Source organism: Bos indicus x Bos taurus, chromosome 1, assembly GCF_003369695.1.
Source record: "Bos indicus x Bos taurus breed Angus x Brahman F1 hybrid chromosome 1, Bos_hybrid_MaternalHap_v2.0, whole genome shotgun sequence".
NCBI classification, from domain to species: domain Eukaryota; kingdom Metazoa; phylum Chordata; class Mammalia; order Artiodactyla; family Bovidae; genus Bos; species Bos indicus x Bos taurus.
In genome coordinates this window covers 138,927,218-138,954,036 of record NC_040076.1, presented here as the reverse complement: position 1 = coordinate 138,954,036, position 26,819 = coordinate 138,927,218, and the positions used below count along the sequence as shown (strand labels likewise).

General features: G+C 38.4%; 1 protein-coding gene across 2 annotated transcripts in view; it reads right to left on the bottom strand.

Moving 5' to 3' along the window:
- LOC113895360 (SH3 domain-binding glutamic acid-rich protein-like) overlaps positions 1–26,819 on the bottom strand; it is a 72,360-nt gene that overhangs the window by 25,120 nt on the left and 20,421 nt on the right. For both annotated transcript variants that reach the window (XM_027546488.1, XM_027546495.1), the window contains 2 exons: positions 4,695–4,769; positions 3,726–3,818 (listed from right to left, as the gene is read on the bottom strand). In XM_027546488.1, coding sequence (XP_027402289.1) covers positions 3,726–3,818; positions 4,695–4,769 — 168 coding nt within the window. The remainder of the gene's footprint in view (positions 1–3,725; positions 3,819–4,694; positions 4,770–26,819) is intronic.

Genomic DNA, 26,819 nt, shown 5'->3' with positions numbered 1-26,819 from the left:
ATGTATAGAGCAGTCTTATGGACTCTGTGGGAGAAGAAGAGGGTGGGAAGATTTGGGAGAATGGCATTGAAACATGTAAAATATCATGTATGAAACGAGTTGCCAGTCCAGGTTCAATGCACAATGCTGGATGCTTGGGGCTGGTGCACTGGGACGACCCAGAGGGATGGTATGGGGAGGGAGGAGGGAGGAGGGTTCAGGATGGGGAACACATGTATACCTGCAGCAGATTCATTTTGATATTTGGCAAAACTAATACAATTTTGTAAAGATTAAAAATAAAATAAAATTGTAGTTGGAAAAAAAAAATCCATGTTACAAAGGTAGAACACAGTGATCTAATTGGCCTTTCTGCTCATCACAGATAAGCCTGTGTAAGCCTGGGTGCACAGCTGGGAAAGACATGATGACAAAGAGCTGAGACAGCCATCTCAACCTTGAAAAACAACCCCAACCAGAAAAGCAGACAGAAGGTTCTTGAAGCACAAAATGCAATCATTCTAAATATCAGATCACTTTTGTCTCTGTTTAAAATTTTAATCAAGTTTTCTATGTATTCAATCCCAAAGCTAATCATGTTATTATGTCATTTTAATGTTCTCTGACAGATCATGGTTTTCTCCCTTATTTAACTGAATTACAGTAAGTCATAGGGCATGCATCGCTTGTTAAATGAGAAAAAGTCAAAATCTTTCTTTATGTAGAATGAAAAAATTTTAGTCACTCAATCTTGTCCAACTCTTCCTGACCCCATGGACTGCAGCCCACCAGGCTCCTCCATCCATGGGATTTTCCAGGCAAAAGTACTGGAGTGGGGTGCCATTGCCTTCTCCAATCTAAGCCACTAGACTAGAATAAATATTATTAAAGAATTGATAGTTAACATTGATGTTAATTAATTATTAACATTAATTCATCTAAAATAAAAATATCTTCTAAACTTAGTCATTCCTTCACCACAGCCCACGCAAAAATACCAAAACAATGTTTTTAATTCCTATGGGGATCCACAAGATTGTAATTTATTTTGCAAAGTGCTCACAATTTTAGAAAATATTAACAAGAAAATCCCCAGGCTGAATGGCTTATCACTTCACTGAACTAACCGGCCCAGCAACTGAGAAGCTGAGAAGCTGAAGCCAACAGGCTCTGGCCTCAAGATGCTGTCTTCCTCTTAGGTCTCATGAGAGAAAGGGTGTGGGGTGTAACGTTTCTTTCCTTTGTTTCTCTGCCTTAAAAAGAGAAAACTGAATTTCAATGTATAAATCAATAATTCTGTACCAGTTTTAGGCAATCCATGCAAAGTCAGATTATAAAATGCTTTTAAAGATTTTTATAATCTCCAAGATAATTAAATGGTCACTCCATTTCATGTTAAATTGATTATTTCTGAATTATACAGGGAGCCATGAAACCCTACCTAACTTCTAAGCAAAGACTGAAGAAGATCTGGTCTTTCTTCAAAACAGAAATGTCAAAGGGTCTTAAATTATCAACACTGAAATAGCAGTGTTGAAACACAAGGGAATTTACTGCCCTGGTTCCTCCCAAATTAAATTCCTTGAGATAAAGATAAACTGATGCCATCTCACATTTTCCATAGCAAGGCATCAGTCTTGGCCCCTTTCCCAGTCACAGTCTCTCTGCTGGGAACAAGGGTCCAACGATCAACAGCTGTTCACACCTCTCCTGGAATCAATAAATAGGGACAAAAGCAAACCACTAGGCTTTGGTAAATAATCTTTTCTACAATTGGCCCAAAGCAGAAACCCACTGAAATCCTCCTGATTTCTACCCTGCCCATTCAGGCTCCCTTGGCACCAGGGTCTCTCCTTTGCCTGGCTTCCCAGCCACATTTTCAGAATTTCTTGAATAAGTAGCCCATCTGACCCCTCATTATCTTAGCTTGGTGCTTCCAGAACCACAATCTCCACTTGGCCCTTTACTCTGCAGCCCCTGCATTGGAACCTTTTAGAAGAAGCCTTGCATCAGCTGGGTCCTGCAGTTCCTCTGATTGGCCTCAAATTGGAGGCCTCAAATCCCTCCCCCCAGCCCCTCTATCCTCAGCTCCTGTTGGCTTCCCACAAATCCTCTTGGTGGAGTATGTCAACTACAAATCATATGTCATCTACCTCTACAAGGATTAACCATGAGCCACTGCAGCTGCTGACCTTCAACACTCCCAGAAAGGAGTTCAGGGTGGAGATTAGGAACAAAGCCCTCTGTGCCCTGGGAGGAACTGGCAGAACAAGTCCTCGGATAGATATTTCCAGGACTAGATTTTATGAGCCCAATTCTTGCACCTCCTCATATCTAGAAAAGCACCAAAACCCTTCATGGTGATGACTGCTCCTCAAGACTACCAGAAACCTTCTGCAAAATATATAAGCTTGATTGCATGTACTCCTCCTTCACAAAGACAATATATACTGACCTTCCCCTTACCTCTTTGAAGCGGTTTCTCAGAGCTAACTGAAATGATGTCTCCCAAGCTATAGTCCTCATTTTGCCCAAATAAAGCTTAATTCAAAACTCTCAAAATGTGCATTGTTTTTTTTTTGTCCATATATTTTATTCATTTTATATTTAATGATACATTCCTTAGTTAAAATTATAAAACATTGCACACTTGCTTGTTAGAGTAACAATGTGTTATTAAAAGATTAGTAGCATTTAGATAAATTGGAGAAGGAAATGGCAACCCACTCCAGTGTTCTTGCCTGGAGAATCCCAAGGACGGGGGAGCCTGGTGGGCTGCCATCTATGGGGTTGCACAGCGTTGGACATGACTGAAGTGACTTAGCAGCAGCAGCAGCAGATAAATTGAGGTTGATAAACTTGTGGCCTTAGGAAACATCACTACAAACAAAGCTAGTGGAGGTGATGGATTTCCAGTTGAGCTATTTCAAATCCTAAAAGATGATGCTGTGAAAGTTATGCACTCAATATGCCAGCAAATTTGGAAATCTCAGCAGTGGCCACAGGACTGGAAAAGGCCAGTTTTCATTCCAATCCCAAAGAAAGGCAATGCTGAAGAATGCACAAACTACCACACAATTGCACTCATCTCACATTCTAGTAAAGTAATGCTCAAAATTCTCCGAGCCAGGCTTCAGCAATACGTGAACTGTGAACTTCCAGATGTTCAAGATGGTTTTAGAAAAGGCAGAGGAACCAGAGATCAAATTGCCAAAATTGCTGGATCACCAAAAAAGCAAGAGAGTTCCAGGAAAACATCTATTTCTGCTTTGTTGACTATGCCAAAGCCTTTGACTGTGTGGACCACAATAAAGTGTGGAAAATTCTGAAAGAGATGGAAATACCAGACCACCTGACCTGCCTCTTTTTTTTTTTTTTTTTCCAACAAGTATATGATAGGAGTTCATCAATACTTGTGAACAAGGCATAAGGTCCCTTGTTTCTGAAAGAACATGAACCCAACCTAACCCTAACAACACAATGACAAGCCTTGTGTAGCCTGCCACTCCAGGACTGAGTTCAGGCCCTTCCTCTGGCTTCCCTTCAGCCCTCACCTACCTGACACACAGCAGTTAACACATTAAGTGAAAATTACCTGCTGCCTTCTGGCTAATCCCTCAGTTCCTCACTTTTGAGCTCACTATTGTGTGCCTAGAAAGATTCCTAGCATCTGGTCAGAGCTCAGTAAATGGTTATTGAATAGAACTGAATCCAGTGAAACTACAGTGAGAAAAGCAAACACTCACATCCTTCTCTTGGGATCCAGCGAGGTCGCCCGCATCTTCATCACCCTCTTTCTGTGCCTCCTGTTCTCCACTTTCTTCAGCCTTCTCTGTTCCCTGGTCACAAAGGAAACCCATGGTATCAACAACCTTGGATAAGCTTCCAAGACAACCCCAGGCCATAACTGCCACGGTTTCCTTATTTAGATACAGTATATACCTGAAGCAAAGGTAGACCTCTATTTACTAGTCACTTAACTCCTAGAGTATAGGATCACCAACCCTCAACATTGCTAATTGGATCTATCAGTGTCAGTGAACAGACCCAACTCACATGCATGGTAGAGTCATAAAGACCCTGAAGTGAAGTGAAGTGAAGTCGTTCAGTCATGTCCAACTCTGTGACCCCATGGACAGTAGCCTACCAGGCTCCGCTGTCCATGGGATTTTCCAGGCAAGAATACTGGAGTGGGCTGCCATTTCCTTCTCCGGGGGAATCTTCCCAACCCAGGGATCGAACCCAGGTCTCCTGCATTGCAGACAGATGCTTTACCCTCTGAGCCACAAGGGAAGCCCCATAAAGACTCTAATAGGAGTTAATTCATCCACTTATGGCTTGTGAAGAGAACTTCAAAGGATTCCATATTTAGGGAGTATTTGTTTTCTATTGCTTATGTGGAGAGAGGCATTATAATTTTAGAGATTAAAAAAGATAGATGATAGAGATGAATGATGGATGATTGATAGATACATAGAGAAATGATAGATGTGATGGATAGATGGATAGATAGTTGGATGGGTAGCTAAATAAGTGTGATGGATGGATGGATAAATAGACAGATAGATGTGATAGATGGATGGATGGATGGATGGATAGATGAATGGATGGATGGAGGAGGTAGACAGACAAACAGATACGGAAAAACTAGAATCCAGTAGACATTCTATATAAAATAGGTTTCCCAGAAGATGGTTCAAGACCCCAACTCTTACCTCTGTGGTGCTCTGAGCCTCTCCTGCCACTTCACCATCAGGAAGGGAAGATGCTTCCTCAGGCGACTTTGTCACCTGCATCACAGAAATTGAGAATGTTTGAGAGTTTTCTTGAGGATAATGGCTTGCATTTCAACACCTTTTATGTCTCCAAACTATGTTTGTCTTCACCCCTCATTTTATCTTCACTATGATGTTGTAACCTAAATCAGTAGATAGTCACCACCACTCACACCTAAGAAACAAGAAACAACCTAAGTCAGTAGATAGTCACCACCACTCACACCTAAGAAACAAGAAAATAAGGCAAAAATTGTCACACTGCAAGTTAGGGGCAGGGCTAGGATACACCTTCTACTTTATGGTTTCCTGATCTATCCAGCGGTTTCCAGCCTTTTAAAGTACTAGTTTATTTTCCTCATCAGAAGTAAATTGTAACTATGTGAGGTAACATGTTAAATAAATTACTGTGGTGATTATTTCACATATCTACATATATCAAATCATTGTGTTGCACTCCTTAAATTCATACAATGTTGTATTTCAATTATATCTTAGTAAAGTGGGGTGAGGGTAGAATTCAGTGATTTTTTAAACTTTTTATTTTATATTGAAGTATAGCCAATTAACAATGTTGTGATAGTTTCCGGTGCACAGCAGAGTGACTCAGCCATGCATATACATGTATCCATTCTCTCCCAAACTCCCCTCCCATCCAGGCTGCCACACAACATTGAGCAGAGTTCCCTGTGCTATACAGTAGGTTCTCATTGTGCACATCTGTGAGTCTGTGTTAGTCACTCAGTCATGTCCGACTCTTTATGCTCCCATTGTAGCCTGCTGCCAGGATTCTCTGTCCATGGAACTCTCCAGGCGAGAATACTGGAGTAGGTAGCCATTCCCTTCTCCAGGGTATCTTCCCAACCTAGAGACTGAACCCAGGTCTCCTGTTTTGCAGGCAGATTCTTTACCATCTGAGCCCCCAGTGAAGCCCAGGTTCTCATTAGCTATCTATTTTACACATAGCCTGCGTGTGTATGTGTCAATTCCAATCTCCCAATTCATTCCACTCCCCTTCCTCCTTTGGTGTCCATGTGTTTGTTCTCTACATCTGTCTCTAGTTCTGCTTTGCAAATAGGTTTATCTATACCATTTTCCTAGATTCCACACCCACATGCAAGATGTGGATGGACCTAGAGACCGACATACAGAGTAACATAAGTCAGAAAGAGAGAAACAAATATATAATAATGCATAAAGATTTGGTGATTTTTATTCCAAAGGCACTTCAAGTTCATGGGAACAAATTGGACCATAAACACACCCTCCAATCCCACACTCCTACAATACTCAATATTAAAATCTTTATATGTATTCAACTCTATGTTAACATATACACAGGCTATTTTTGTTTCATTTTTGTGTTTTTTAAAAATAATAAATAGGTACATACTACACACAACTTGATTCTTTTGCTTAGTATATCATGGGCATTTGTCCAGATTAATTCATATGGTTGTAACTCATTCCTATTAACATTTGCTTAATGTTAAAAATATAATAACTTATTCATATATTTCCCAACTGATGGCTATTCAGAAAGCTCACGTTTGTGTGTCTACAAACAACAGTATACTAAACTGAATAAATGCATGATAAATCACTTTTTAAAAAAAGAAATTTTTTGTTTTGTAGCCTTTTATATACACAAATTTATCTAACTTTTGGGCTTCCTGGGTGGCACTAGTGGTAAAGAGAGAGAGAAAGTGAAGTCACTCAGTCATGTCCAATTCTTTGCAATCCCGTGGACTGTAGCCTACTAGGCTCCTCCATCCATGGAATTTTCCAAGCAAGAGTACGGGAGTGGATTGCCATTTCCTTCTCCAGGGGAGTGGTAAAGAACCTGCCTGCAAATACAGCAGACCTAAGAGATGGGATTTGATCCCTGGGTCAGGAAGATCCCCTGGAGGAGGGCATGGCAACTAACTCCAGTATTCTTGCCTGGAGAATCCCATGGACAGAGGAGCCTGGCAAGCTATAGACCATGGGGTTGCGAAGAGTCAGACATGACTGAAGCAACTTAACATGCACACATCTAACTTTTATTTTCTGACATGTAGTTATTTTATATTAATTGTTAACATCTAGTGATTTAATCAGCGTGAAATCTAATTTTGTGTATAATATAAAGTAGGGCTCTGTTTTCTTCCAGATAGATGACAAAGTATGCCTGTAACATTTATAAACCACCATTGTCCTGACCTGTATGCAGGTCAGGAAGCAACAGTTAGAACTGGACATGGAACAACAGACTGGTTCCAAATAGGAAAAGGAGTTCGTCAAGGCTGTATATTGTCACCCTGCTTATTTAACTTATATGCAGAGTACATCATGAGAAACTCTGGACTGGAAGAAACACAAGCTGGAATCAAGATTGCCGGGAGAAATATCAATCACCTCAGATATGCAGATGACACCACCCTTATGGCAGAAAGTGAAGAGGAACTCAAAAGCCTCTTGATGAAAGTGAAAGTGGAGAGTGAAAAAGTTGGCTTAAAGTTCAACATTCAGAAAATGAAGATCATGGCATCCGGTCCCACCACTTCATGGGAAATAGATGGGGAAACACTGGAAAGTGTCAGACTTTATTTTTCTGGGCTCCAAAATCACTACAGATGGTGACTGCAGCCATAAAATTAAAAGACGCTTACTCCTTGGAAGTAAAGTTCTGACCAACCTAGATAGCATATTCAAAAGCAGAGACATTACTTTGCCAACAAAGGTCCATCTAGTCAAGGCTATGGTTTTTCCTGTGGTCATGCATGGATGTGAGAGTTGGACTGTGAAGAAGGCTGAGAACTGAAGAATTGATGCTTTTGAACTGTGGTGTTGGAGAAGACTCTTGAGAGTCCCTTGGACTGCAAGGAGATCCAACCAGTCCATTCTGAAGGAGATCAGCCCTGGGATTTCTTTGGAAGGAATGATGCTAAAGCTGAAACTCCAGTACTTTGGCCACCTCATGTGAAGAGTTGACTCATTGGAAAAGACTCTGATGCTGGGAGGAATTGGGGGCAGGAGGAGAAGGGGATGACAGAGGATGAGATGGCTGGATGGCATCACTGACTCGATGGATGTGAGTCTGAATGAACTCTGGGAGTTGGTGATGGACAGGGAGGCCTGGCGTGCTGTGATTCATGGGGTCGCAAAGAGTCAGACACGACTGAGCGGCTGATCTGATCTGATCTGATTATCCTTTCAATTAAGATGTTATTTTTTTCATTTATAAAATTGTAAATATACATTTGGATCTGTTAACACACTAGTCTATGTATAAATATATAAATATATCCATGGATGCATTTATTTTTTCCCTTGGATGTATTTATATGTTCCCAAGCCAATATATAGCTTTTATCACTGTAGTTTTAACATGAATTTTAATATTCAGAAAGGCAAGCTGCTATAAAGTCTCCTTTTTCAAAGTTTTTTGGCTCTTCTCAGACCTGTATTAATCCAGTACATTTTAAGATCATTTTTCCCAGTGTTAACAATTCTTAAATAGGTTTTTCTTTGAAATACCACTAAGTGTATTTATTAGTTTAGAAATTTTCACTTCTTATTGTTAAGTCATCTCACCTAGAGCATCATACTCTCCCCATAACTTTAGTACTTGTTGGTGTCCTTCAGATAAATTTACTCCATTGTGAATGAGACTTGTTTTTTACATTTTAACTTTTCATCCATTATAGTTGATACAAGTAAAAGCTACTAATTTTTCCATTCTTTAACCCAAAAATTCTATGTTATTAATTCTAATGAATTTTACTGGAGTCTGTTGAAATTTCTAAGTATACATTTACATCATACACAAATGAAGATAGTTTTTATATATCATACATTACATATATATGAGATGTTTCATTTTCTTACTTTATTGTAATAACTACAGCTTCTAAAACAATGTTTAATATTATGTCCATGGCGCCTCTGTCCATGGGATTCTCCAGGCAAGAATATTAGAGTGGGTATCTGTTCCCTTCTCCAGGGGATCTTCCCAATCAAGGGATCAAACCCAGGTCTCCCACAGTGCAGGCGGAATCTTTAGCATCTGAGCCACCAGTGAAACCCAAGAATACTGGAGTGAGTAGCTTATCCTTTCTCCAGGGGATCTTACCAACTCAGGAATTAAAACCAGGGTCTCCTGCATTGCAAGAAGACTCTTCGCCATCTGAGCTACCAGGGAAGCCCAATAGCCACAGTTTCTAAAACAATGTTTAATAATATGGTGATGATGGGCATGCCTATTGTCTCTTGATTTTAATAGAAATTCTTCAGTATTTCATGGTTCATTATGATAGTCTCCTCTTGACAACTGGTTTTTATCACATTTAATCAGTTTCCTTCTGCTTATATTTTAATCCACGTTTATTTTTAACCAGGAATATCTGATTAATTATATCAAATATCTTCTTGGTACTTATAGACAGAATCTTAACAGTTTTTCTCTATTAATAAGTTCATGTAATGAACTACATCAATAGAAAAAGTTCTGCTTTAATTAGTTACCTGTAACCCACTGCTAGATACAATTTGCTAATCATTATTTAGACTTTTCCTATCCAAATTCATAACATAAATTGATCTAGGTATAACTGAACGTTTTCTAAGTAATGCCTCAACTGATTAGGGATTTTATCTATTTTATTTGTCTGTTCAAATTATACACAGCCAAATTACATATAAACAGGAGACCTTCCTGGTGGTCCAATGGTTAAGAATCTGCCTTGCAATGCTAGGAATGCAAGTTCGATCCCTGGTCGAAGAACTAAGATCCCACATGCTGTGGAGCAACTAAGCCTGGGTGCACTGCAACTACTGAGCCCACATACCACAGAGCCCATGCTCCACAACTAGAGAGTCCACGCACCACAACAAAAGATCCTGTATGATGAAACTAAGACCCCCAAGCAGCCAAGTAAATAATAATAAAACAAATAAATATTTTTAATTCATATAAATGTATTCAAGTTCAGTCACTCAGTTGTGTCCGACTCTTTGAGACACCACGGACTGCAGCATGCCAGGCTTCCCTATGCATCACCAACTCCCAGATCTTGCTCAAACTCTTGTCCATGGAGTTGGTGATAACATCCAACCATTGCATCCTCTGTCCTCCCTTTCTCCTCCTGACTTCAATCTTTCCCAGCATCAGGGTCTTTTCCAGATTCTCAGTTCTTCACATGAGGTGGCCAAAGGATTGGAGCTTCAGCTTCAGCATCAGTCCTTCCAATGAATATTCAGGACTAATTTCCTTTAGGATTGACTGGTTTGATTTCCTTGCAGTCCAAGGGACTCTCAAGAGTCTTCTCCAACACCACACTTCAAAAGCATCAATTCTTTGACACTCAACTTTCTTTATGGTCCAACTTTCACATCCATACATGACTACTGGAAAAACCATAGCTTTGACTTGACAGACCTTTGTCGGCAAAGTAATGTCTTTGCTTTTTAATATGCTGTCTAGGTTGGTCTTAGCTTTTCTCTGAAGGAGCAAGCATCTTTTAATTTCATGGCTGCAGTCACCATCTGCAGTGATTTGGGAGCCCAAGAAAATAAAGTCTCTCACTGTTTCCATTGTTTCCCCATCGATTTGTATTCAAATGATATATAAATTGAATATATATATATATATATACACACACATAAACATACACAGATACACACTTTCTATTTTGTATTAATCTTGGTTTTTCCTTTTATTCATTTACTGCATATAAATTATTGTTTTTCTATTTTCCTAATTTTAAAAGTTGAGTATTCATTTTACTAGGTTTTTATTTTTCTGTTATTTTTTGTTGTTTAGTAGCTAAATTGTGTCTGGCTCTTTGCAACCTCTGGACTCGTAGCCCACAAGGCTCTTCTGTCCATGAGATTTCCCAGGGAAAGATGCTAGAGTGGGTTGCCATTTCCTTTTCCAGGGGATCTCCTGGACCAGGGATCAAACCCACATCTCCTGCATTGGTACATGGATTCCCTACCACTGAGCCATGAGGGAAGCCCCAAAATATTTAAAGCTAACAATTTTCCTCTGTATAGACATTTGGCTATATATTGTGATTTGTATATGCAATAATATCTTTTGCTTATTATTTTATGATTTGTAATATCAGTTTTGTTTTCCTTTGGATATGGAGTTATTTGAAATATATTTATTTCTTAATTTTGTATGTTATTTCCCTTTCATATGGTAATTCTACACTTGGAATTAAAATGTATCCTATAAAATCATCCCTTTTTGAAGTTTGTGAAGGTTTCCTTTGTGACCAAGACTATAATAGATTTAGAAATTGTGTAATAAGTATACAAGAAAAATACATTCTATTTCTATCCAATATATTCTTATTCTTGTATTTGCACACATAAGTCTACACATTTCTATTAAACTGTTTGCTGTCACAGAAGACCCCAAGGTACCAAAATAATCTTAAGAAAGATAAAACTGGAGGTATTATGTTCCCTGATTTCAAATTATGGTACAAAGCTACAAAGGGAAAACAGTATGGTATTGGCACAAAAACAGACATACAGATTGATGGAACAGACTAGGGAGCCCGGAAATAAACCCACACATTTATGGTCATTTAATTTATGACAAAGTGGGCAAGAATATACAATAAGGAGAAGACAATCTCTTCAGTAAATGGAGTTGAGAAAACTGGACAGCTACATTCTAAAGAATCAAACTGGACTACTTTCTCATACCACATACAAAAATGAACTTAAAATAGATTAAACATTTAAATGTAAGACCTGAAACCATAAAACTTCTAGAAGAAAGCCATAAGCAGTACACTCTAACATCAGTCTTAGCAATGTATTTTTGGATGTCTCCACAGAGAAGAGAAACAAAAGCAAAAATAAATAAACTAAACTACATCAAACTAAAAGGCTTTTGCACAGTGAAAGAAAATATCAAAAAACAAGAAGACTGCCTACTGAATAGAAGAAGATATTTGTATACAATACATTTCAGGAAGGGTTAATATCCAAAATACACAAAGAACTCATTTAACTTATCACACACAAAAATGTTAACGGTCAGAGGACCTAAATAGACACTTTGCCAAAGAAGATACACAGATGGCCAACAGGCACATGAAAGATGCTCAACCTCACTAATCATCAGGGAAATGAAATCAAAACACAATGAGATATCACCTCATACCTGTCAGAATGGCCATTATCAAAAAGACAGCACAGAGGGCTGTCCTAAAATGGCAAGGAATAGGATGGGGAGACCACTTTCTCCCCCACAAATTCATCAAAAGATCATTTGAACGCTGAACAAATTCCACAAAACAACTTCTGAACACTGGCAGAGGACACCAGGCACCCAGAAAGACAGCCCATTCTCTTCAAAGGAGATAGAACAAAACATAAAAGATAAAAAGAGAGACCAAAGAGTTAGGGACAGAGACCCATCCAGGAGGGAGCCGGGAGGGAGAAGAAGTTTCCAAACACCAGGAAACCCTCTCGCTAGCAGGTCTGTGGGGAGTTTTGGAATCTCACAGGGCAACATAACTCGAAGGAAAAAAAAAACACAGATTATGCACATAACCGCAACTCCCAGCGGAGTAGCAGCCCAGATGCTCCCATCTGCCGGCAGCGAATGGGGGCTGAACAGGGAGGCCCAGGCTGCATGCTTAGGGCAAGGACCGGGTCTGAATGCCCTGAGGTCAATCTGAGAGAGTTAACGTAAGATAGCAACCCAAACTGTGGGATAGTCAGGGAGAGAGAAAAAAGAGAGAGAGAGAACTTCCCCTCGAAAAGCTCTAAGACACAACCTGGCCCACTCACAGAACAAAGGATTGAGCGAATACCAGAGGAGAACTAGCTGGCTGTGGACCGGCCCCTCCACCCACTGGAAGCAGAGAGGCAGGCGGGCAACAGCCAGAGCCAGAAGGTGAGAGGCAATCTCAACCCCAGAGATGGCAACCTCCACCAAACTATGAGCAGGCTCCCAGTTGCTAACCAAGACTTCCTGGGATCCTGGACAGTTGACATCCACCAGGAGGGTCACAGTAAGAGATCAGCTCACCAAAAGAGACACACAGCACACCTGAGATAGCGCTGTTGTGATGCACCCAGAAAACTGAGCGGCTGGGACTGAGGAGGTGATATGATGCACCACCCACCTGGGGAGAGTGTGCTTGCCAAACACCTGGTCACCTGAGCTGCTTGGACCTGGGAAGGGCACAAAACACAGGCCCAGCTGAGTCTGTGCCTTTGTGGAGTACCTGAGAACCTGAACCCAAGCAGCTTAGACCTGGGAAGTGCACCCAACCCAGGGCTGGCTTTAGACAGTTCCCCTGCAGAGAAACCTGGAGCCTGAGCAGTATAGACTGGAAAAGCACACACGCCATGAACGGGGGCAAACCCAGTGTAGCCCAGACACTGCGAGCACTCCCCACATATGCCAGTGATATTTGTTTGCAGTGTTCCTCCTTCCTCACAGCACAATTGAACAAGTGAGCCTAAATAAATGATCACCTTTGCCCCCTTGTGTCAGAGTGGAAATTAGACACTGAAGAAACTTGCAAACAGAGGAAGTCAAAATAAACAAAGAAGAGGGAACTGCTTTGGAAGTGACAGGTGCAATAGATTAAAACCCTGTAGTTAGCATTGGCTACATTGGAAGGGGCTTATAGACCTTGAGAAGAAGTATAAGCTGGAACAACGAACTATCTGAAACTGAACTGACCCCACACTGCCCTCAACAGCTCCGAAGAAATTTCTAGATATATTTTACTATTATCATTTTTTAATATTTTTTATTTTTAAGTTCTTTATTACTCCTTTAATTTTCATTTTAAAAACATACTATTACCTTGCAAAGAAAATACCCTATTTATAAAGCAAATTTCATATATTTTTTTATAGTTTTTGTGATTTTTTTTAATATTGTATTTTTAAGAGTGTAACCTCTACTCTAGATTTTTAACCTGTGCTTTTTGGTATTTGTTATCAATTTTGTACCTTTAAGAATCCAATCTTCAGTACCCACTCTTACTTAGGAGTGTGATTACTGGCTTGATTTCTCTCTCCCCTTTTGACTCTCCTTTTTCTCCCCCAGGTCACCTCTATCTCCTCCCTCCCTGTTCTCTTCTCTACTTAACTCTGTGAATCTCTTTGGGGGTTCTGGGCTGTGGAAAACACTTAGGGAACTGATTACTGGCTAGACTAGTCTCTCTCCTTTTGACTGCCCCTTCTCTCCTCCTGGTCACCTCTATCTCCCCCCTCCCTCTTTTCTTCTCCATGTAACTGTGTGAACCTCTCTGGGTGTCCCTCACTGTGGAGAATCTTTTCACCATTAACCTAGATGTTTTATCATCAGTGCTGTATGGATGGAGAAGTCTTGAGGCTACTGTAAGAATAAGATTGAAAGCCAGAGGCAGAAGACTTAAACCCAAAACTTGAGAACACCAGCAAACTCCAAAAAGGAGAGCTCATCCAAAAACCCCCATACCTCCACTTAAACCAAGCTCCACCCAAGAGCCAACAAGTTTCAGAGCAAGATATACCAAGCTAATTCTCCAACAATGCAGGAACACACCCTGAGCATTAAAATACAGGAGGCCAAAAGTCAAACCAAACTCATAGACACCTCAAAACTCTACTGGACACTTCACTGCACTCCAGGAAGAAGAAATCCAGCTCCACCCACCAGAACACCGACACAAGCTTCCCTAACCAGGAAACCTTGACAAGCCACTCGTCCAACCCCACCCACAGTGAGGAACCTCCACAATAAAGAGGAACCACAAACTTCCAGCATACAGAAAGTCCACCCCAAACACAGCAATCTAAGCAAGATGAAAAGGCAGAGAAATATTCAGCAGGTAAAGGAACATGATAAATGCCCACCAAACCAAACAAAAGAGGAATAGATAGGGAGTCTACCTGAAAAAGAATTCAGAATAATGATAGTAAAAATGATCCAAAATCTTGAAAACAACCTGGAGTTACAGATAAATAGTCTGGAGACAAGGATTGAGAAGATGCAAGAAAAGTTTAACAAGGACCTAGAAGAAATAAAAAAGAGTTCATCAATAATGAACAATGCAATAAATGAGATCAAAAGCACTCTGGAGGGAACCAACAGTAGAATAACTGAGGCAGAAGATAGTATAAGTGAGGTGGAAGATAGAATGGTGGAAATAAATGAAGCAGAGAAGGAAAAAAAAGAATTAAAAGAAATGAGGACAAAACCTCAGAGAACCTCTGGGACAATGTTAAATGCCCCAACATTCAAATCATAGGAGTCCCAGAAGAAGAAGACAAAAAGAAAGGCCATGAGAAAGTATTTGAGGAGATAACAGTTGAAAACTTCCCTAAAATGGAGAAGGAGATAGCCACTCAAGTCCGAGAAACCCAGAGAGTCCCAAACAGGATAAAGTGAAAGTGAAGTTGATCAGTCGTGTCTGACTCTTTGCAACCCCCTGGACTGTAGCCTACCAGGCTTCTCCATCCATGAGATTTTTCCAGGCAAGAGTACCAGACTGGGTTGCCATTTCCTTCTCCAGGGGATCTTCCCAACCCAGGGACTGAACCTGTTTCTCCTGCATTGCAGGCAGACACTTTACCCTCTGAGCCACCAGGGAAGCATTCAAGCAGGATAAACCCAAGGCAAAACACCCCAAGACACATATTAATCAAATTAATGAAGATCAAACACAAAGAACAAATATTAAAAGTAGCAAGGGAAAAAAAAAAACAAATAACACACAAGGGGATTCCCATAAGGATAACAGCTGATCTTTCAATAGAAACTCTTCAGGCCAGAAGGGAATGGCAGGACATACTTAAAGTGATGAAAGAGAAAAACCTACAACCCAGATTACTGTACCCAGCAAGGATCTCATTCAAATATGAAGGAGAAAGCAAAAGCTTTACAGACAAGCAAAAGCTGAGAGAATTCTGCACCACCAAATCAGCTCTTCAACAAATGCTAAAGAATCTCCTCTAGACAGGAAACACAGAAAAGGTTTATAAACTCGAACCCAAAACAACAAAGTAAATGGCAAAGGGATCATACTTATCAATAATTACTTTAAATGTAAATAGGTTGAATGCCCCAACCAAAAGACAAAGACTGGCTGAATGGACACAAAAACAAGACCCTTATACATGCTGTCTACAAGAGACCCATCTCAAAACAAGGGACACATATAGACTGAAAATGAAGGGCTGGAAAACAGTATTTCACCCAAATGGAGACCAAAAGAAAGCAGGAGTAGCAACTCTCATATCAGATAAAATAGACTTTGAAATAAAGGCCATGAAAAGAGACAAAGAAGGACACTACATAATGATCAAAGGATCAATCCAAGAAGAAGATATAACAATTATAAATATATATGCACCTAACATATGCAATATGTAAGGCAAATGCTAACAAGTATGAAAGGGGAAATTAACAGTAACACAATAATAGTGGGAGACTTTAATACCCGCCCCCCTCACACCTATGGATAGATCAACTAAACAGAAAACTAGCAATGAAACACTAAATGATACAATGGATCAGTTAAACCTAATTGATATCTATAGGATATTTCACCCCAAAACAATGAATTTCACCTTTTTCTCAAATGCACACAGAACCTTCTCCAGGATAGATCATAGCCTGGGCCATAAATCTAGCCTTGGTAAATTTTTAAAATTTGAAATCATCTCAAGTGTCTTTTCTGATCACAATGTGGTAAGATTAGATGTCAAATACCAGAAGGAAAAAAAAAACTATTACAAATACAAACATATGGAGGCTAAAAAACACGTTTCTGAATAACCAACAAATCACAGAAGAAATCAAAATATGTGTAGAAATGAATGAAAATGAAAATACAACAACCCAAAACCTATGGGATTCAGTAAAAGCAGTGCTAAGGGGAAGGTTCATAGCAATACAAGCTTACCTCAAGAAACAGGAGAAAAATCAAATAAATAACCTAACTCTACACCTAAAGCAACTAGAAAAAGAAGAAATGAAGAACCCCAAGGTTAGTAGAAGGAAAGAAATCATAAAAATTGGGGCAGAAACAAATGAAAAAGAAACAAAGGAGACCATAGCAAAAATCAACAAAGCTAAAAGCTAGTTCTTTGAGAAGATAAATAGAAAAACCATTAGCTAGATTTATCAAGAAAAAAAGGGAGAAAAACCAAATCAACAAAATTAGAAGTGAAAGTGTAGAAATCACAACAGACAACACAGAAATACAAAGGATCATAAGAAACTACTATCAGCAACTATATGCCAATAAAATGGACAACTTGGACAAAATGGACAAATTCTTAGAAAAGTATAACTTTCCAAAGCTGAACCAGGAAAAAGTAGAAAATTTTAACAGACCCATCACAAGCACAGAAATTGAAACTGTAATCAGAAATCTTCCAACAAACAAAAACCCAGGACCAGATGGCTTCACAGCTGAATTCTACCAAAAATTTAGAGAAGAGCTAACACCTATCCTACTCAAACTCTTCCAGAAAACTGCAGAGGAAGGTAAACTTCCAAATTCATTCTATGAGGCCACCATCACCCTAATACCAAAACCAGACAAAGATGCCACACACACACAAAAAAGAAAAGTACAGGCTATTATCACTGATGAACATAGATGCAAAAATCCTTAACAAAATTCTAGCAAACAGAATCCAACAACATATTTAAAAAATCATACATTATGACCAGGTGGGCTTTATCCCAGGGATGCATGGATTCTTCAATATTCACAAATCAATCAATGTGATACACCCCAGTAACAAATTGAAAAATAAAAACCATATGATTATCTCAATAGATGCAGAGAAAGCCTTTGACAAAATTCACATCCAATTATGATTTTAAAAAACCCTCCAGAAAGCAGACATAGAAGGAACATACCTCAACATAATAAAAGCAATTTATGATAAACCCACAGCAAACATTATCCTCAGTGGTGAAAAAAATGGTGAAAAATTGAAAGCATTTCCCCTAAAGTCAGGAACAAGACAAAGGTGCCCACTCTTACCACAACTATTCAACATAGTTTTGGAAGTTTTAGCCACAGCAATCAGAGAAGAAAAAGAATAAAAGGAATCCAGATTGAAAAAGAAGTAAAACTCTCATTGTTTGCAGATGACATGATCCTCTACATAGAAAACCCTAAAGACTCCAGCAGAAAATTACTAGAGCTAATCAATGAATATAGTAAAGTTGCAGGATATAAAATTAATACACAGAAATCCCTTGCATTCTTTATACACTAACAATGAGTAAACAGAAAGAGAAATTAAGGAAACAATTCCATTCACCATTGCAATGAAAAAAATAAAATACTTAGGAATAAATCTACCTAAAGAAACAAAAGACCTATATATAGAAAAATATAAAACACTGATGAAAGAAATCAAAGAGGACACAAATAGATGGAGAAATACACCATGTTCATGGATTGGAAGAATCAATGTAGTGAAAATGAGTATACTATCCAAAGCAATCTACAGATTCAATGCAATCCTTATCAAGCTACCAGTGGTATTTTTCACAGAACTAGAACAAATAATTTCACAATTTGTATGGAAATACAAAAAACCTCGAATAGCCAAAGCAATCTTGAGAAAGAAGAATGGAACTGGAGGAATCAACCTGCCTGACTTCAGACTATATTACAAAGCTACAGTCATCAGGACAGTATGGTACTGGCACAAAGACAGAAATATAGATCAATGGAACAAAATAGAAAGCCCAGAAATAAATCCATGCACCTATGGACACCTTATCTTTGACAAAGGAGGCAAGCATATACAACGGAGAAAAGACAATCTCTTTAACAAGTGGTGCTGGGAAATCTGGTCAACCACTTGTAAAAGAATGAAACTAGAACACTTTCTAACACCATACACCAAAATAAACTCAAAATGGATTAAAGATCTAAATGTAAGACCAGAAACTATAAAACTCTTAGAGGAAAACAGGCAAAACACTCTGACATAAATCATAGCAGGATCCTCTATGACCCACCTCCCAGAATATTGGAAATAAAAGCAAAAATAAGCAAATAAGACCTAATTAAGCTTAAAAGTTTTTGCACAATGAAGGAAACTATAAGCAAGGTGAAAAGACAACCTTCAGAATGGGAGAAAATAACAGTAAATGAAGCAATTGACAAAGAATTAATCTCAAAAACATACAAGCAGTTCCTGCAGCTCAATGCCAGAAAAATAAACGACCCAATCAAAAACTGGGCCAAAGAACTAAACAGACATTTTTCCAAAGAAGACATACAGATGGCTAAAAAACACATGAAAAGATGCTCAACATCACTCATTATCAGAGAAATGCAAATCAAAACCACAATGAGGTACCATCTCACACTGATCAGGATGGCTGCTATCAAAAAGTCTACAAACAATAAATGCTGGAGAGAGTGCAGAGCAAAAGGAACCCTCTAACACTGTTGTGGGAATGCAAACTAGTACAGCCACTATGGAGAACAGTGTGGAGATTCCTTCAAAAACTGGAAATAGAACTACCATATGACCCAGCAATCCCACTGCTGGGCATACACATCGAGGAAACCAGAATTGAAAGAGACACGTGTACCCCAATGTTCATCGCAGCACTGTTTACAATAGCTAGGACATGGAAGCAACCTAGATGTCCATCAGCAGACGAATGGATAAGAAAGCTTATACATACACATATACTTATACATATACACAATAGAATATTACTCAGCTATTAAAAAGAATGCATTTGAATCAGTTCTAATGAGGTGGATGAAACTGGAGCCTATTATACAGATTGAAGTAAGTCAGAAAGAAAAACATCAATACAGTATATTAACACATATAGACGGAGAAGGCAATGGCACCCCACTCCAGTACTCTTGCCTGGAAAATCCCATGGATGGAGGAGCCTGGGAGGCTGCAACCCATGGGGTCTCGAAGAGTTGAACACGACTGAGTGACTTCACTTTCACTTTTCACTTTCATGCATTGGAGAAGGAAATGGCAACCCACTCCAGTGTTCTTGCCTGGAGAATCCCAGGGACGGGGGAGCCTGGTGGGCTGCCGTCTATGGGGTTGCACAGAATCGGACACGACTGGAGTGACTTAGCAGCAACACATATAGATGGAATTTAGAAAGATGGTAATGATGACCATATATATGAGACAGCAAAAGAGACACAGATTTAAAGAACACTTTTGGACTCTGTGGGAGAAGGTGAGAGTGGGATGATTTGAGAGAATAGCATTGAAACATGTATATTATCATACATGCAATAGGTACCAGTCCAGGTTTGATGCATGAAACAGAGTGCTTAGGGCTGATGCACTGAGATAACCCTGAGGAATGGGATGGGGAAGGAGGTCGGAGGGAGGTTCAGGATTGGGAACACATGTACACCCATGGCTGATTCACGTGAATGTATGGCAAAAAAAAACACCACAATATTCTAAAGTTTAAAAAATAAAAAAGACAACATATAACAAGTATTGGTGAAAATATGGAGAAAAGAGAACCCTCATGCACCATTGACAAAAATGCAAATTGTTACAGCTACTAGGGAAGAAAGTATGGTGAGTCCTCAAAAAATTCAAGATAGAACTGCCATACTATCCATCAGTGGTACTCCTGAGTATTTATCTGAAGAACATGAAAACACTAATCTGAAAAAATATATGCACTTCAATGTTCATTGCAGCATTATTTACAATAGCCAAAATATCAAAGCAACCTAAGTGTTCTTAAATAGGTGAGTAAATAAAGAAGATATTATGTATATATATATATATATATATATATATATATATATATTCCATATATATGTGGAATATTATAGCATCATATAAAAATAATTAGGACTTCCCTGTAGCCCATATGGTAAAGAATTTGTCTTCTATGCAGGAGACCAGGCTTGATCCCTGGGTGGGGAAGATCCTCTGGAGAAGGGAATGGTGATCCACTCCTATGTATACTTGCCTGGAGAATCCCATGGACACAGAAGCCCAGTGGGCTACAGTCCATGGGGTCCCAAAGAGCTGGACATGACTGAGCAACTAACACACAACACACACATATAAAAGAATGGAATTTGCAAGTGCATGGATGGACCTAGAGGGTATTACGCTAACTGAAATAAGTCAGACAGAAAAAGACAAGTACTGTATGATACCATTCATATGTGGAATCTAAAAAGCAAAACAAATGAACAAACATAACCAAACAGAAGCAGAGTCATAAATATGTAGTGGTTGCCAGAGTGGAGAAGGATGGAGGGAGGAAATAAACAACTGAGGGAGATTAAGACATACACACTTTAAGTCACAAAATTGATGAATCACTGTTATGAAATATACAATATAGGGAATACAGTCAATAATTATGTAATATCTTTGTATGGTAACTAGATTTATTATGGTGATCATTTTGAAACGTCCTGAAATAATGAATCACTATGTTGTACAATGGGAACTAATGTAGTGTTGTTGGTTAATTATATTTCAAAAACAAATAAACAAACTCATAGGGGAAAAAAATGTGTTTACCAGAGGCAGGGGGTGGGGAGAAGTGAACCGGATGATGATGGACAAAACGTACAAATTTCCAATGACAAGATAAATAAGAACTATAGATGTATTATACAACATGATAATATAATTAACATAGCTGTGTGTTATATATGAAAAATGTTAAAAGAGTAAATCCTAAGAATTCTCAGACAAGGAAAACAATTTCTTTTCTAGTTCTTCAATTTGGTATCTATACAAAATAATGGATGTTCACTAAACTTACTGTGGTTCATTTCATGATGCATGTAAATGATTATGCTGTATACATTAAATTCTAGCACTATATGTCAATTATATCCCAATAAAACTGGAAGACTTTTTTTTAATTTTAAGATTTTTTAAAAATTAATTTTGCTAATTACATTTGTTTGTATGCTTAAAAGAGTACCTAATATGTAAGAAATGCAATGTATGTATTGAAAGGTATGTTTTTAACAAGTTTTCTCTAGGGGTTTCTGGTTTATGTATTTGACCGCCATGTACTATGATCCACAAAGATCCATGACTACTATATTTTCTTCATATATTTTTACCATTTTTCTTTATATAATACCTCTTTTACTTCATTATCACTTTTGGTCTTTAATTCATCTGAGAGCCAATATTCCCGCTTTCTTTTCGTTTATGCCCTTCATTTCAAGTTTTCTTTGAGTTATTGTTTTATTGTTATAAATAACATATCTCAATCTTCACTAAAATCTAATTTCACTGACGACTGTAATTCTGTTATAGGAAAGTAATCTTCTACAGACACTCAAACAGACAATGATTATAAACTCTAGGTGAAATTTAAAGAACAAATTTTCTATAAGACATAAGTTAAAGGAAAAATAAAAAGCTAGATGATTCAAGAGGAAGTTGACACTTGAAAGATGAGAATGATTTGTACCCTTATGCTCACAGCCACATTATTAACAAAGGCTAAGAACTGGAGACAATCCAAATACCATCAGTGGGTGAATGGAATATATAATGGAATGTTATTCAGCCTTAAAAAAAAAAAGAAAATCCTGACACAAGCCTGTCACAAAAAGACAACTACCATTTGATTTCACTCATATGAGGAGTCTAAAATGGAAAAATTCACAGAAACAAAAAGAAAAATGGTGGTTACTAGGGACTGAGAATAAGGAAAAATGGGGAGTATTATGAATATAAGACTTTCAGTCTTACAAAATGAAAAGTCCCGGAGGTCTTTTGCACTGCAATGTAAATATAGTTAACACTACTGAGCAGTAATTTTTTTTTTAATATTTTTTAAGAAAGTAGGAATAGCACCGAGTAAGTTGCCATTCTCAAGGCTTGAACCTGAAAGTAAGCAAATCTTGTGAGAAACATAAAACCACAACAGCAAATTCACAGGTTTTTTTTTTTCTTGTCTGAAAAATCAAAAAACCTGAATTTGGGGCAACCACAGCCCCTGGAAAATCAAGACAGAATCTTGGACAGGAGAGAGGCAAATGGAGAGGGCCCCAAATTCTGTTTATAAACTCTGCCAAAATCCTCAACTGAGCCCAGAATAATGTGTGCATATGACTGGTTTCAGCTAAAGAAAAAGTAATTCAGATTTAAGCTGCTACTAGAAACATAGTGTTTGCAATCTGAGTACAACAAAGTAAATGCCCTACTGAAGCCAAAAAAAATCAACATTTTTCAGAGGAATATAACAAAATACAGTCTGCACAACACAATATTCACTATGTCCAAGTATCCAAAACCCTTGAAGTATAAAGAACAAGGAAAATGTGACCCATCCCCAAAAAGAAAAAAGAATAGAGACTGAATCCAGAAAGAAGCCAGATGTCGGAATTAGCAGACAAGGAATTTTAAAAGCAGCTAATAAGACTATGGGCTTCCCTGGTGGCTCAGAGGTTAAAGCATCTGCCTACAATGCGGGAGACCTGGGTTTGATCCCTGGATCAGGAAGATCCCCTGGAGAAGGAAACGGCAACCCACTCCAGTATTCATGCCTGGAGAATCCCATGGACGGAGGAGCCTGGTGGGCTACAGTCCACGGGGTCGCAAAGAGTTGGACATGACTGAGCGAGCAACTTAACTTAATAAGACTATACTCAAAGATGTAAAGGAAAATATTCCTACAGTGATGAAACAATTGGAAATACCAGCAGAGAAATAAAAACTGTAAACAGCAAACAAATGGGACATTCTAGAATGTAAAAAAAAGTACAATATCTGAAATTTAAGCGTCACTAGACTAAATGCAAAATAAAGATGACAGAGGAAAAAGTAAGTAAACTTAAAGATAGACAAACAGAAATTATACAATTTGAAGACTGGAGAAAAACAAGGGTTAAAAAGAAGCTTCAGGGAAATAAAGGAAATATAGGATAATGACAAAAGACTTAAAATATATGGAGTTAGACTGTCAGAAGGGGAGATGAGAAAAAATGGGGCAGAAATAATATTTGAAACTATAATGGCTAAAATCTTCCTAAATTTGGTCAAAAAATTTATAGATTCCACATTAATTCTTCCAATCCATGAACACAGAATATCTTTCCATTTATTTATTTATTCCATTTATTATTTATTCGATTTCTTCCAACAATGTCTTACTGTTCTCAGTGCATAGGTAATGCACCCCTTTGCTCAAATGTATTCTTAGGTATTTTACTTTTTGCTGCAATTGCAATGGAATTGTTTTCTTAATTTCTTTTTCTGCTGGCTCTTTGTTAGCATATATAACAAAATTTCCTACCAGGTGCACTATTTTTATCATAATTCTCATCAAGTCTTTCAAATTTGAAAATGAACAGTAATGAATTAACCACAGTCATTTTAAGTTTTTTAAGTCTTTTGTCACACACAGATATTTTTCTTAGCTTCCCTGAAAGCCTTTGTAATCAGCTACAAACCATCGTGCTTAATCTACTATGTAGAATGACTACTCAGAGTGCCACAGAAAAGGATTTTACGTCGAGTGCTGTGGAGTAGAGGCTTCTGATAGCATCAGTTAGAGACCATATGACTGGACTGAGTCAGAATTTCCAAAATTCTAGTTGAGATGTAGATGGATTCCTGAGGCTTCTAAACTCGGATCCAGTGGAATTAAGAGCTAATTACATAGAACAGAATGAATCAATGAGGTATGACTGTAGTTTTTGCTTGGAATATTGTTGATTTTTTTTAATGTTTTATTTTCTGGATGTGTAAGGAAGCCCTGTTTTTTCTCTTAAGTATTTTATAAATTTTGACATTGTAGTAGATGCTACTTTTGTACATTGAAATCAAACATTTGTAAATAACATTCTCTCTGATTCCTCCAGAATTCAAAAATTCTAATTGAATCTTTTTACTTTTTACAATATAGTTATTTGCCTAGGTTCAGTAAGAATGTATATTCCTTGTTACGAAGGCATAATTGGAAACTGGTTATGCAACCAAAGCCTTGCTTCTGTGTTATTAAGGATGAGGCTCACTGAGCATAGGCAAAACATTCTCTGACATAAATCATATAAATGTCTTGGGTTGGCCTCCCAAGGCAATAGAAATAAAAACAAAAATAAACAAATGGAACCTAACCAAACTTATAAGCTTTTTCTCAGGAAAGGAAATTTAAAAAAAAAGACAACCTATAAAATAGGAGAAAATATTTGCAAATGATACAGTTGACAAGGGCTTAATCTCCAAAATATATGGACAACTTAATTGAAAAATGGGTATAAGACCTTAATAGACACTCTCAAAAGAAAATGTACAGATGACCAGTAGGCACATGAAAAAATTACTAATTATTTAGCTCAACATTACTAATTATCAGAGAGATGCAAATCAAAACTGCAAGGTACCACCTCACAGGGGTCAGAATGGCCACCACTGAAAAGTCTACAAATTACAAATGCTGGAGATAGTCTGGAGAAAAGGGAACTCTCCTACACTGTTGGTGGGAATGCAAGTTAGTGTGGCCACTACAGAAAACAGTATGGAGGTTCCTCAAAAAACAGTATGGAGATTCCTCAGAAAACTAAAAATAGAATTATCATATGATCCCACTTCTGGGCATATACCCAGACAAAACTATAATTCAAAAAGATACATGCACCCCTATGTTTATAACAGCACTATTCACAATAGTCAAGACATGGAAACAACCTAAACCTATCAAATGTCCATTGATAGATGAATGGATAATGATGTGGTGCATATATACAGTAGAATACTACTCGGCCATAAAAAAGAATGAACCTACCTACAAAACAAGAATAGACTCACAGACCTAGAGATCAGGGTTGTGGTTGCCAAGGCAGAGAGAGAGGGGGGAAAGGGATGGACTGGGAGTTTGGGGCTGGTTGATGCAAACTATTACATTGAGAATGGAGAAACAACAAGGTCCTACTGTATAGCACAGGAAACTATATCCAATCTCTGGGGATAAACCGTAATGGAAAGGAACATTTTAAAATAATGCAGATATGTATATACCTAGGTCACTTTGCAGCAGAGATTGGCACAACATTGTAAATCGACTATACTTCAATTAAAAATAAAATAGAAGAATGATGCTCATTGAATCAGATATGTGAAGAACTAAGGTTGACTTTACAGGGACAGTGCTTACTCACAAAGCTCTCTTAGGAAAACCAGCCCTGTACTTGGCCTGGAACAGCCTGCTTAAGACAAAAAACCAGTTCTGCAAGCAATAATGCTGCTTATAATGCTGAATATCATTTTATAAGTATACATTTTCTCCACAATAGTCAAGAATGTCTATTTTTAGCTTGAGCAAGATTGATTTCTTTGCTGACACTTCTCCACGATGTTGTTTACTACAAAATGATACTGTGACAAATAATATCATTTCCATAAATCATCAAGTGTCTGTCTTCCCAAAGGAGACTTGAAGGACTTTGCCAGGGTGCACACACATAACCACTGAGCAATAGTGACAGCAATGAAGGTTCTAGCTCAAACTGCGCTGCAAATAGTGGGGTCCCTTTGTGGTGGCTCAAATGGTAAAGAATCTGCCTGCAATACATCTCTTTGCTGTCCAACATGCTCATTGCTGATTCAGTCCATCAGCAATTCTTACCAGCATTCTTCCTTCAGAACAGGCACTAAAGTCATCCACTTCTGTACCATTCTATCCCCACCACCCTAATCCAAGCCACCAGGACATCTGTAGTCATTCATCCCACTTCAATCCATTCATCCTGTTGTAGTCAAAAGAGTTCTAAGAAGGAAATAAGATCACTTTATTCCTCTGCTTGAAAACCCTTATGTCTTCACACACCTAAGATAGACTCCAGAGCACCCCAGTAAGCCACAGGCTGCTCACTTGCCACCCCTGCATCCCATGTATCTGTTCCCCTCACTCCAGGGACTCAGGCCTCATGGCCATCAAGCAGGTCTTCTCCAAGCTCTATGCTGCCTCAGGGCCTTTGCACTTGCTCTTACCTTTCCCTGAAACACTCTTCCCTCCACTCTTCCTCTCCTTTTCAAGATCCCAGGGACCTGAGTGTCCCCACCAAGAAATATATCCTAACACTA